Source organism: Oreochromis niloticus, linkage group LG19 (genome assembly GCF_001858045.2).
Source record: "Oreochromis niloticus isolate F11D_XX linkage group LG19, O_niloticus_UMD_NMBU, whole genome shotgun sequence".
NCBI lineage: Eukaryota > Metazoa > Chordata > Actinopteri > Cichliformes > Cichlidae > Oreochromis > Oreochromis niloticus.
The window spans coordinates 11,558,815-11,571,249 of NC_031983.2; the positions used below are offsets into that span (position 1 = coordinate 11,558,815).

Here is a 12,435-nt window from a genome sequence, read left to right on the forward strand (position 1 = left end):
TTCACCACTCTACTTCCATTAATGTAAGTGGTGCTGTCTGCTCACAGTTAGGCCTGCATGCCAAGGCATCCATGACAATTTACAGTCAGTTTAGAAGCAAGGATACAGTAAACCTGTTGTAATCCTAGACTGTAGAATATCAGCATGCCCCCAAATGAGGACTGTGTAAAAATTCAAGTTAAAGAAAAGGATAGTGTAAGAGATTTTAGGGTTTGGGCTTTTTTTGTTATTATGTTTTGTTTTGTTTTTTTTCTTGAGCCTTGCTTTCTCTTCCTCCTCCTTATCAGCAGAGACCATGGAGTCCTGAAACAGCTGCCAAGGCAACCCAGTACTTAAAGGCCATAGAGAGCCGGCCATGTTTCAGTCTGTATGACTAGAATAGTACTCAATAGGAGGAAACACTTGAGGTGCGCTTGTGGAAAAGCAAACCTTATTTTTTCGCTCGAGTGGCCTCGCAGTATTAAATGGCCTCAGTCACAGTGCATTTAGCTGTTCTTCTCCAAACTGTTTAAATTAAAATAAAATTAAGTGCAAGATTTAGCTGTGTTTAATACAAAGCAGCCAGAAAAGAGCCACACGAGCACTAATGGATCAGCGTCACTGGAAATTTGGCTCCGATCTGTTGTCAGAGTTGCTTTTGTATTTCCTATGTGAGCCAGACCAAGGTAACTGTTTATGTTACTTAGTGGAATCCGCTGGTTCCTGTGTATACACGAGTTTTTGATATCTTAGTCTGTTTTTTATAGACAGAAACCGTTGTCACACCAACTCTTAGAGTCTTAAACATTTTCCTCTCCAGCTCAAGATAACAGAAATTAAACTGAAACTCTTCCTTGAGTATTTATACAACAATCCAGTTGTGCTCCCTGTGCTGCAGCATTAATCTACGTCTCTGTGAGGACCAGCAGAGCCGGTTTATGCAAGTGATCAATATTTAATTATAGAATTTTCTCTGAATGACAATGAGAAACAGTTGTGAGTTCAAAAAGCCAAGTGCCACCTTGAGTTTCTGCTGGTCAGGTTCACCTGCCCTACTGTGCTTTGTGATCATCATTACATAATGACTACCTGGATTTACATGTTGTGGGAAAACAATCACATTTTCCTCTTCCTTTTTTTTCATAAATGACTCATAATTTTAATTGGAGCTTAAGCCTCTTAGAGCACGACATTGAGACAAGCAATGCTCTCAGGGCATAGCCATGTTTCCAGTTCAATTTAGAATATTAAAAAATCCTGCTGCTTTGCCTTGGAGGGACAAGAAGAGAGCAGCAAAGAGAGGATGCTCGGGTTTCTAGGAAACAAGCTCTAAATAGCAACAAGAGAGTCTAGCCTTTCACCTAAACAGCACCACAGTTTAGCAAGTATAATGAAACTTGGCTCGCTGTAGTTCTCTTCCCCTAAATCCCCAAACTAGAGAATAGTGTGATCTCAGTTTAAGTGTTAAAACAGGCCTTTTGATTATTTTCTTTCCTCTTGAGTGACCGGTTAAGGCCTATGCATTTGGAGTTTATTTGACGGTGTGTTTATGTTGTAATCAAGTGGACGAATGACCAAATATAAGGGATGTCCTGATCCTGAAGACTTTGTAACTGTATAATCCCATTTTAAAAAGTACCTCATTGTCCATTGTAGAGTCCCATAAAGACTGTCCTCGGCTCCGTTGGGTCTGCTGCAAGCATGCAATGTTTAGACAGAGCCAGAGATTGATCCTCCCCTCCACCTCCTCCCCCCCCCCCTAAAGCGTCAGCCAGAGCCAAGCATGCACACTGTTACAAACTTGGCCACTCACTCGTGTCCACCAGTCTCTGCTCTTTTTATTATAAAACCTGAACTTGGAGCTTGAATTTCTTTTCTCATTTGACAAGGCTCAAGGCTTTTGATGGTTTTTGTTTAGCCAAATGTAACACCATCAATCTTTGGGAACTCAGTGATGTAATGGGCATGTTTTCACCATCAGGCTTTTTTCTTCTTCTTTTTATTATGATGCTATTCTTGACCTGATAAAATAACATCACTAAAAGGGAGCACAGTTGTAGGCAGTGCACAGATGACTCATGGGTAACCCTCCAGGCTTGCTCCCAGCACTGGCGGGTACGAAGCCAGCCCTGGAATGGACCCAGCTTCACAGGCAAAGGTCATAGTGTACAGAACAAGAGAACAGGAGTATTGAAGCAACCGAAAATAAACCCTTTGTGGTTAAGTCTTTTTAAATAACCAGATTTATTTTCTTTGGACATAAAAATCAAACACATTCCTGAAAATTAGTTTTCTAAATAGTGTGGAAACACGTGTTTGCCAGCAGCAGAGCAGGGGAACGTTTAATGTCTTGTTCTTGGACCCATCACGAGATGGAAGTACCTAAAGGATTTTCCTGGGTTATTAAGACATTATTTTCACAGCTGTAGCTATCATTTCACCAGAATCACCGCTGCATGTGATAAAACTGTCATAGGATCAGACTGGTAGAGCCTGGTTATGTAAATCACTTTATTTCAAGGTAGAGTTATTGCACTTGAAATGTCAGCACTATAAAAAATTGAAGAAAAATTATTTAAAGAAAAACTGCTTGCAAAAATGCAGCAGTTTAAAGTTGCAGCAACATAATCTCAGTCTTAACTGAAATGTGTGTTTACAATATTATAGTTTTGTACAGTAAGATTAAGGTTAATTCATCATTTTCTTTGGCTAAGGAAGCTACTATATAAAGTACAATAAATGCCTATATGCATGAAATGAAGAATTATACAGTTATCATGTTTATAGATTACACTGAATCTCTTACAATCTCTTATTTTAGCTACAATTCCATTATTTTAATTGTTGCCTGTTAATTTTCTGTGAAATAACAGTATAAGAGAATCCTTAACACCAAACATCTTTATATGCTTCGTTATCACCTCACACGGCAGCAGTTGATATAACACCTCTGCACCAGCACCATTATGTTTTAGGTTTATCCTCATATCAGTTTCTTTTCATCTCATTCAACTGGGGGGGGGGAAAGCCTCTTGAATGTCAACATGACGGTGGTTTAAAGGTCAGCGTGACCTCTCAATAGCATTACTCCTATGCTCCTAATAATGAAATATCCCAAAAATGGATAACAGAATAAAATGATAAATTGTCATTTATTTCCAAAAGGTCAAAGGTCAAATCTGGACAAACATATGCCAGGAATTATGAATAATTTCAGGAGAATCAGGTCTGTTGAGTAGAGTAGATGCTCGTAGTGAGTGTACCAGAATATTAGCCCAGCGTCACATGACCTATGTGCTGGGGGGTCCAAACCAGCTGTGGACATTTTTGTTCGCAAATGCACCTCTGTTGGTTTTTGTTTTTGTCTTTTTATTGAAAGAACTGTTGATGGTAGGTAGGTGAAAGCATACAACATCAATATGATAATTCTACTTCCAACATCTTCATTGAAGTCGTTTCTGCGGTTCCATTTGGCCACTTTTACATGGTGTCTGTAAAACTCTGACTGCACCCAGAGTTCAGCACTCTGCACTGGACTTAATTTAAGCAAATGAGATTCTCCTGACCTCAGCACTTGCATCAGCTGAGAGCCCTGCCACTGCTGAGGCCCACAGCACACAAAGGCCGGCATGTTTCTATTGTGTTTTTTTTGTCATTAACATTTTGCCAGCTCTTGTTTTGGCCCAGCCAATGATTTCCTGTGGCGTTATCTTCAACAAGTCCACCTTATCGCCCCCATATACCTTCTGCGGAGGGGAAATTACAGAAGACAAAACATTAATATAGATGCATCCCCAGTCCTGATATGGTGACGCTTGTCAAAGCTGCAGGATGTTTTTAAAATTTTTAGTCTTATCAGAACTGACCAACCTGCTGCTGCAGGATGTGATGTAAAACAATTCTTGTAAACGGACAACAAATATAGAGATGGGTGAAAAAGAAACAGAATTTTTGTGGTTAATACTGGGGAATTTTAAAGACATTGTAACTGCAAGTGTGTTTGTTGTGAAATGTCAGTCAGGCCTGTGAGTCCATCAGGTGATGTGCCCGATGACTCTGCGTGTCCTTAGCTGGTTTATCCTTAGTTCCTCATTAAATTGGATGCTTTCCTGTATTTCATCATTGTATTTGTGTGGGTTTTTGTGGTGACCTGAACTTAAATATTTTATGGACATGAAACAAAGCAAAGTTGTTTTGGACATGAGAAGAGATGGTGGATTTATTGAACAAAGGATGTTGAAGATGGATGTCACAGAGAAGATTCATGGATGTAGTGAAGGACAGAAGTGGCGTGACAGAAGACGGTACTAGGAATAGGAAGTGATGAGTCACTGCGGTGATCCCTAAAGGGATCAACCAAAAAAGGTGGTGGTTAAGGTTAAGCAAGTAGTAGCTATGATTAATTTAACGTATGTGTCTGTGTTTGTAAGGAGCAGAAGGGCAGTGTCAGATGGCCTCTGCTGTGTTTCTTGTGTAAACACATCACAAGGATGAGTTATAAAAATAACTTTTTGACCTAGTACTACAGGTCATAGCATATGACTGTTTCGCCATGTGAGTTGTTGAAACTGTATGTTAAAGCTAAAACTGCAGAAGTAAATTAGTTTGATGTCTTTGTAACTTAAATATCTTCCAAATTTGAACTGTGGATTAAACAAAGCAATAACTTAAAGTTTCTGTAGTGAAAATAACCAAGAGTACACATCTCCTGAGCATTAATATAGCCTTTCACCTTTTTTTTCTTTTCTTTTTTTTTTAAATATATAGATGAGAGGATTTGCTCTCCTCCATTCATGGTCCTCAACACTGACTGCAGCCCAGACGTGCTGGAGCAGATCAAGAGACAAGGACTCTCATTCCCCTTCAGTGAGTAGCTCTGCTGTTGTCATCTTAATTCCTTCTACTCACCACAAATTTTGTTAAAACCTGTTGCCATGTTTCTTTGTTCATCATTATCTCAAATATAGCAGAAATTTAAGGGTTTGTGCTCTGCTGTAAATTCTGCGCTTTTCTTTGTCTTCATTTCTTCCACAGTTTGCAAAACACGGGTGGCTCATGGCACCAACTCCCATGAGGTAAGAGGCCCGCAGGATTCAGAGGTCACTCACACCCTCAAAAGTTTGCTTTACCTAATACCTGTTCTGTTAGAGGATTTTCATTTAACTCTAGTCCAAACAGCAAAATCTGATAGTGTTATACTTCATGTAGGTATAACACTGTGGAGGCATTAAGTCTATTTGGCTAGCTTGCCAGGAGTGTCAATTTCAGCTGCACAAGCAGCACTGAATGAAGTTAGATGTTAACCTGCCTCTAACTGCTGATTGACCTCAATGTTTCCTGTCAAGTTCTTTGTCATTTATTGTGTGGCCTCCTGCCCACAGATGGCCATTATCTTCAGTGAAGAGGACCTGAAGGATGTGAAGCCTCCTTGTGTGATTCAGAGTTTCATCAACCACAACGCAGTGCTTTACAAAGTGTTCGTGGTGGGAGACTCCTACACTGTAGTGGAGAGACCTTCCCTTAAGAATTTCCCTGCTGGACCTGCAGGTAAGGTTAAGAACGGACACACAGTGAGAGGGAGAGTGACAGGTGGGGAAGTCCAAGCGCTGCTTACGGGCACACTGGTCAGTCTGTGCAATCTGCACAGCTTCTCCAAATTACCCAATAAAAGAGCTCATAAAATGGCTTTATGGTCCCTGTGATTGGACCTGTTCGCCCTTTTAAGGGGTGCAGCAGAGTGCAATTGAGTTATACCCTGTTGGTACATGTTGTCAAAACAAGACAAGAGCAGCAGTGTTTTTCTCCATAAACATATCGAAAGCTTTTACCCATGACGTGTCTTTGAATACAGGGTTATCCCCCGACACAAACGACTCCAGTATTTGCATGTGATACAGCAGAGGCCCACATGCAAATCATTTTTGCCGCCAGCGTAGTCGTCCGCTTTGTGTAACCGTGCAGACAGGATGGCTGGTTTCAGCCTGGAATGCTGGTACAACAGAAAAGCTCACCACAGCACAGCAATACGTCTGCACAGCGCTTAGGTTATTGTCCCCCACAGCCTGAAGCTATGCATTATGTTTTGTACCTAGAAAGTGATGGAAAAGGTGCTTTGAAAGGTTGAAGTATGGGTTAGTGTTTGGAAAGTGAGAGATGGGCTGTCCGAGTCAGCCTTCCTTCTTAAAGTGAAGCTTTGCCCATCAAGCCAGGGAATGAATGAGCCAATCCGCCGAACATTTCATTACCGCGACCTTCGCTGTGCCGAAGGGCAGATTTATTTGGACAGTGATGGAACGCACAGTTTCCCTCCACTCCTTTCTCTCTAACACTCATTCATGTTAATCATTACAAGTTAGAAATCAGAGAAAAGGAAGGTAAAAATGTTGTGATACATTCCTGTCACATTTATCAAAGAAAATTCCTCAACCGAGCCCAATGAGTAACCTATTGATGTAAACATATGGAACACTCAACACATTGTAGGTATGACTGAGAGACTTGTCATGAGAGCTTAAAAAAATGGCCAACTGCAGTTCTTTAGGGTTCACCTCTCATCCAAGAGGCTTCTTCAGTTCTAAAAACAAATCATGCACAGTCCAGGGCATTTTACTCCTAGTGGAGGTTGTCCCGTTTGCAAGTGGTCCATTCACAGTGCGTGTAAATGGCCTCCTTTACTGCTCTTTCAAACAGTCTTTGTTCAAAACAAAGTGAACACTGGGATCCTCGACAGTATTGTTGATCCTTTAGGTGCAGGTGTACAGCTGAGTCTTGTCCTGCTGAGGTGGCTGGGCTATGCATTTATGAAGTGGCTGTTTGGTTTATGCTTTGTAGAGGTCTGAGCACTCCTCACTGCACTGCACAGGATATGATGTTGTCTTCAGCTCACAAACTCGACCTGGGTGACTTTTTAAGATGAAAAAGTATTACATCAGTGTGGTTTAGTAACTTCTTGTTTTTTGGGTTTTGTTTGTTTTTTTTTTAAATACCAGGTATTCAAATTTAGAAAACAAGAGGTTCACTTACTAAAGGCCATGGTTGAACTGTGGCGCCACCTAGTGCAGATGATGGAAAATCTAGACAACTGCACCGTGACACCAGGGCTGCAGTCAAATAGGAACTTTCCAATGAAAAAAGACTGAGTGAAGTCACCCAGAAGCATCTGCATGGCAGCCTTAATAAGAAGTGTTTAGAGTATCTAAATACTAAGAAGAGGTGCTTCAGTGCATCCTTTATTACCTTCTTTGGTCTGGTGTATCCTCTATTGAGAAAATAATACATCCTACAATTCAAAACAACATACTGTCAGAGGGTTAATGGAAATAAGCGATCAGTATAACTGGCAGGCAAGGTTGTTCATTTTTTAAATTAATAATTTGCTTCCACTTCATGCCTTAACTTGCTGATACTTTTGAAATTTGAATAACAGACTGTGGTAAACCTGCAGCTGATGTCTGACATAAGGCTGCAGGAATAAAGCCTTCTTGTTCTTGCATAAAAAAATCTCTTTAGTTTAGGATCATGAGCTACATATTAAACTGATTTGTTTGCATTAGTTACAGTTCCTCAGGCTAAGCACTGCTGTTTTGCAGCCTTTATGATTATCAATAATTAATCCTACCTTCAGTCACAGATATTGAAAGCCTTAAAAAATGTAGAAGTCACGGTGGGGACAGGAAGAGAACATGTATAAGTGGACATGATGAGGAACTAATCTCAATGTGTCAGCATTTTGTGTCACATTTTTAGGCTTAAATAGGTTTCTCAATAATTAAGTTATATTTTTCACCAGTTCTTATGTTTTATCTGATCTACATGAAACTGTATGGTAGGAACACATGGAGCAAACATTTTCCATTGAGGTCGGAAAAGTGATTTGGGAACTAATTCTTCGGGAGTTTCTGATCGTAGCCTGTGTCGGTGTAGTCAACACTCTTTAAAATTCCGCCTCACCCTTTCCCTTTGTTTCTGCTCCAGACAGGAGAGCCATTTTCTTCAACAGCCACAATGTTTCCAAACCAGAGTCGTCCTCAGACTTGACCTCGGTACGTCCGAAATGTCACGGAATGAAATGTCATCTTGTTTTTATTTATAAGGTCTTTGTTCTTTTCAGGGCCACAACCCTGACTTTTAAAGGCTGTGTAGCTAATGCACTTTTTAATTTTTGTTTCACCCAGAGAGAGAACGTGGAGGGAGTGTCTCAGCCACCCAGTGATGATGTCATCAGAGAGTTGTCCAGGTCATTGCGAGAAGCACTGGGCGTGTCCCTGTTTGGCATCGATGTAATCATCAACAATCAAACAGGCCAGCACGCCGTCATTGACATCAATGCATTCCCAGGTAGGCACAGCCTCAATCTCACAGACACACACACATAAATCATCTTCTTTAAAGTATCTGCTCATTAAGTGGAAAATAAACCTCCGATTTTACGGGGCGTTATAATTAATCCATCCTTAGAGCAGCCATCACCTGTGTAATCCTAAACTGTTTAAGCTACAGGTTCTGCTAACTGCAGTTCTGCTTTTTATTAACCACAAATAACATGAAGCTTGTGCAGAAAACCTTAAACCTGCATTCTTTCTAATGGCCAGCAGGGGGCGACTTCTGTTTTTGCAAGTTGTATGGAAGTGTATGGGAACACAGACCTAGGCTCTTTTCAGCTATGACCTCAGAAACCTCTTTAAGGATGAGTCTTATTTTAATGTAATATGAAGTTTCAGGGTCCTTCTGGACACTAAAGAGAACATAAAAAATGTTCCCTTTAGTGTCCAGGAGCAGCTTTATAAGAACATTTAAAGTAGAATATTCTTTATTTAGCACACAGCCAGAAGTCACTGCTTTTCTTCTTAATATTTCCATCTCTTTCCAGGTTATGAGGGCGTCCCCGAGTTTTTCAACGACCTCCTGAACCACATCAGCAGCGTGCTTCAGAGCCACAACCCTGACTTTCCTCCTGCCGGCGAGCAGCCCAAAGGCCTCCCGGTGAGCACCACGGTACCCAACGCTGCCCCGCCAGCCCCGGGCTGCTGCAGCATGCTGGGAAAAGAGCTGCAGAGACTGGGCTGCAACTCGGCCATGTCACCCAACTTCCAGCAGCACTGTGTCTCCACGATAGCTACCAAGGCTTCCTCCCAGTGACTGACTCTCTTTTGTTCTTTTTTTTTTCTTTCTCTCCCATCCCCTTACCTCCCCATTTGATCCCTGAACAAATAACGGATGACAGTGGTGATAATAATAATGATTAATAATCATAGTAAATATGATGTTAATGATGATAATATATCTAATCGAGACACAAACCTTTTTCCTATATAGTTATTGGAAATGATGGTGATTGGATGTAAGCTTTTTTCCTCTCTGCCTTTTTTTCCCTCGTTTTGTCTAATGAGACTTTAACAGTACTGTAATGTGAACTTTGGGAACTTTTGTCTAATAGCTGATTTTATTTTTCTCTCTCTTGCGTGAGGTCTCTGTGATGAAAGGGTCCAGAAGAGGTAACTAATTAGAATGGCCGAATCAGGACTGGAGAATGATGTGCCACTAGATGTGCAATGTATGATCCCTTGTATCTCTCTCACACTCACTCACACACAGGCACATTTACACTGTGGCCAACTGTACCAGTGATGTGTGTTTGTATTCTGGTCAATACCACTGAGTGCTACGTGCAAGGGCGTAGAGAGAGGAGGCGTTTTGGGCATTTGAACACTACTCCACAGATCCCAGGTTGCTATGTGACTGTGGCCAATCGACTGCAGAGAGTGATGAGATTGTTTTATTGGTTTAAACAAACAGGGGAGCAGTTGTTTTTTTTTTTTCCGAGTGCCATCAAATTTAATTTGAGTGTAGGAGAAGAGAAAAAGAGCATTATTTTTCGAATCTTAAGAGGATAAAATCTCCATGACCATGTGACCAAGTTTCTTTTCGTAATGATTGTTAGTGTGTGTGTGTGGGAGGGGGTGTTTTTCTGTGTGTTAGATAAACAAACTACATCCTTTTTGAGTCCCAGTTTGAGTCGCTCCAGTGCAGGAAGATGAGGATCACATTCCCATGTTTTTGTGTCTGTGGATGTTTTCCGAGAAATTCCATGATTTTTCAGAATTCCAGTGGGAGCTTTCGTGGGGGTTCTAGTCTCCTTAAACAGATACTCCACGTGTCTTCACCGCTTGTATCTGTCACGCGAGCAAACTGAGGCAACCTTGACCGACGGACAGACTTGGGGCTGCTGTGTAGCTTGTCACTTTGGATTAATAAGAAAATCAGGTGTGTGTGTGTGTGTGTGTGTGTGTACGTGTGTGTGTGTACGTGTGTGTACGTGTGTGTGTGTGTGTGTACGTGTGTGTTTGAATACCCATCTAAACTGAGTATTCGTCTGAACAGTCTGAGATAATTGAGTTATTTGTTCAGCTTTATTGTCTCTCAGCGCTTCTTCCAGTTAACTAAACCAACAGTCCAATCCACTCATGTGCTTCAAGCCTTATTCTCTGACCTGTCTGCTGTTCCAGCTGCTGTATTTGTGTCACATTTTAAGTGAAGGGAGGAGGTGGAGGTCCAGCTGTCGTTCCCAGTGTTCACTGTGAGATTTTGTTTTGTTTTTTTTAACGATTTTGTTAAAATCTTATAATGTCCTTACATCTACTAAGAGCAACTTTATTTTATTGAGATTTTATGGGGGAAATGTTTTATATAAATGAAAGAAGTGATGTTTTTGAAGAAGTGGGTATTTACATAGAGGGACAGTAAAATTCTGGGTCTTGCTGTTCAGGTGGCGTGAAAGGGACAGATCAGCTGAGTGGTTGTTGCATCCCTCTAGCATCTAGTGGGAAATGAGTGCCAACCTGCAGCAAATACAGATTACTGCATTCCTTCTCTTGTCCCAGAGAGCTCCCCTTGCTGTCTTCTTTCCTCCATCAGCATCCAAGGGAACAGACCGTCCTCTTGCTTGCCCTGTGAGCGTGAATATTTGTGTCATTGCGGCCACCTCACCAGCATCTCTCTGGGACAAAAGAAGAGCGACGGCACTGTTGAAGTTGGCCTTCGCTACATGTGTAAACAACCCTTCTGAGTATCCTGGTTTTGATTTGCCTTCAAAGTGTAGTGAAGCAACAATAAATTCAAAAGTACCACACCAGGTTCAAATGAGTCTAGGTGTTTCCTCACCTAGGAAGCTGTGGTTGAGTCCCTGTTTAAATTGGAGAAGGCTGATTATCTGTGTACGCCACTATACTGTGTCCTATCTCGTGTTCTTTACTGTGCTTCTAAATGGGAAATATAAATGGTTAATCCCACTCTTGGTCATTTCTGCAACCCAGATGGTGTCATCATGCTCCCGGCTTCCACCTGAATGTGTACTTCTTGGGTGTCTTGTACAGTACGTGTATATGCGCCTATGCTTACATCCGTACAGTATGTCGTTTTGTATCGGTTCTGTAATTGAGAAGAATCCTCAATTTTGTGACTTTTTTAATTAAATGGCCAATTCAACAGGGCAAAATAAACATGTGAAACTAATCTGGGTGTGTTTTACTGCTTTGTTTTTTAAGTTTTACAAAAATCATACTCAAGTGATTCACCTGCTTATAAGAGAGTCAGAGATTTGATCCCAGACTCCTTCAGTCTGTAAGGATATCTTTTTGATATAGCCATGTGTGTATGAGTGTAAGGGATGGGTAAAAAGCACTTCCAGTACATAGAATGTCATGTGTGAGTATAGCTTGTAGTGTAAAGTGCTTTTAGCTCCACAAATACAGTGAAACTATTTACATCATGTAGCCTACAAAGTTTATTTTTAAATAACTTACATATTTAATGGTTTTCAAATTGTTTGCCTTCATTCTATATAAATGACAGTTGACAAAATAATATGATCCTTGAAAGTTTACCCAAAACACACTATTTTTATCTCAAAACAAAACATCCACTCTGACTTTCTATTACTCTGTATCCTAGATATTAAATTAGTGCAGTTTTGCTCTTAGCTCCCAAGTCCTTTAAAATCTATAAAGATGCTTCATTGAGCTGATGTTGATGGGTCTGTATTATATGAAATGTCTTAACCAAATAAAACCAAAGCAGTTTCTGTGTGGTATTTTGGTCTGGAAAATTTTGAATGACGCAAGATTAACAACTTTGCAAGAAGTGTTGATGAATACCATTTATGTTTAACCGCTAGGACTCCACGTACATCGATTGAAATGAGTAGCACCACATTTCCAAAAGGAGCTCGTCTGGATGCAAATATTTGAGCACCAAAGAAATCAGTGTTTACTTTTCTTCCTGTACCATGTGAATTATGAGGGCTCTAAAACTTCAGCTCTGTTGATTTTAAGTGACAGACTTTGAGTAACTAACCTGATTTTTCTCCTTTAGATATAAAGAGAGGTAACGTGTCTGTGAAGGTTCTCAGTCATCCAGGTCATCGTAGTCAAAGGAGTTTGCAAAGAAAAGCATCTGGTC

General features: G+C 40.7%; 1 protein-coding gene across 1 annotated transcript in view; it reads left to right on the plus strand.

The window, feature by feature from the left end:
- itpk1b (inositol-tetrakisphosphate 1-kinase b) overlaps positions 1-11,490 on the plus strand; it is a 30,527-nt gene extending 19,037 nt beyond the window's left edge. Inside the window, exons 6-11 of the mRNA XM_003453101.5 lie at positions 4,747-4,845; positions 5,014-5,054; positions 5,361-5,526; positions 7,954-8,021; positions 8,154-8,316; positions 8,849-11,490. Of these exons, the coding sequence (XP_003453149.1) occupies positions 4,747-4,845; positions 5,014-5,054; positions 5,361-5,526; positions 7,954-8,021; positions 8,154-8,316; positions 8,849-9,117 (806 nt within the window). The 3' untranslated portion in view covers positions 9,118-11,490. The remainder of the gene's footprint in view (positions 1-4,746; positions 4,846-5,013; positions 5,055-5,360; positions 5,527-7,953; positions 8,022-8,153; positions 8,317-8,848) is intronic.
- The last annotated feature ends 945 nt before the right edge of the window (positions 11,491-12,435 follow it).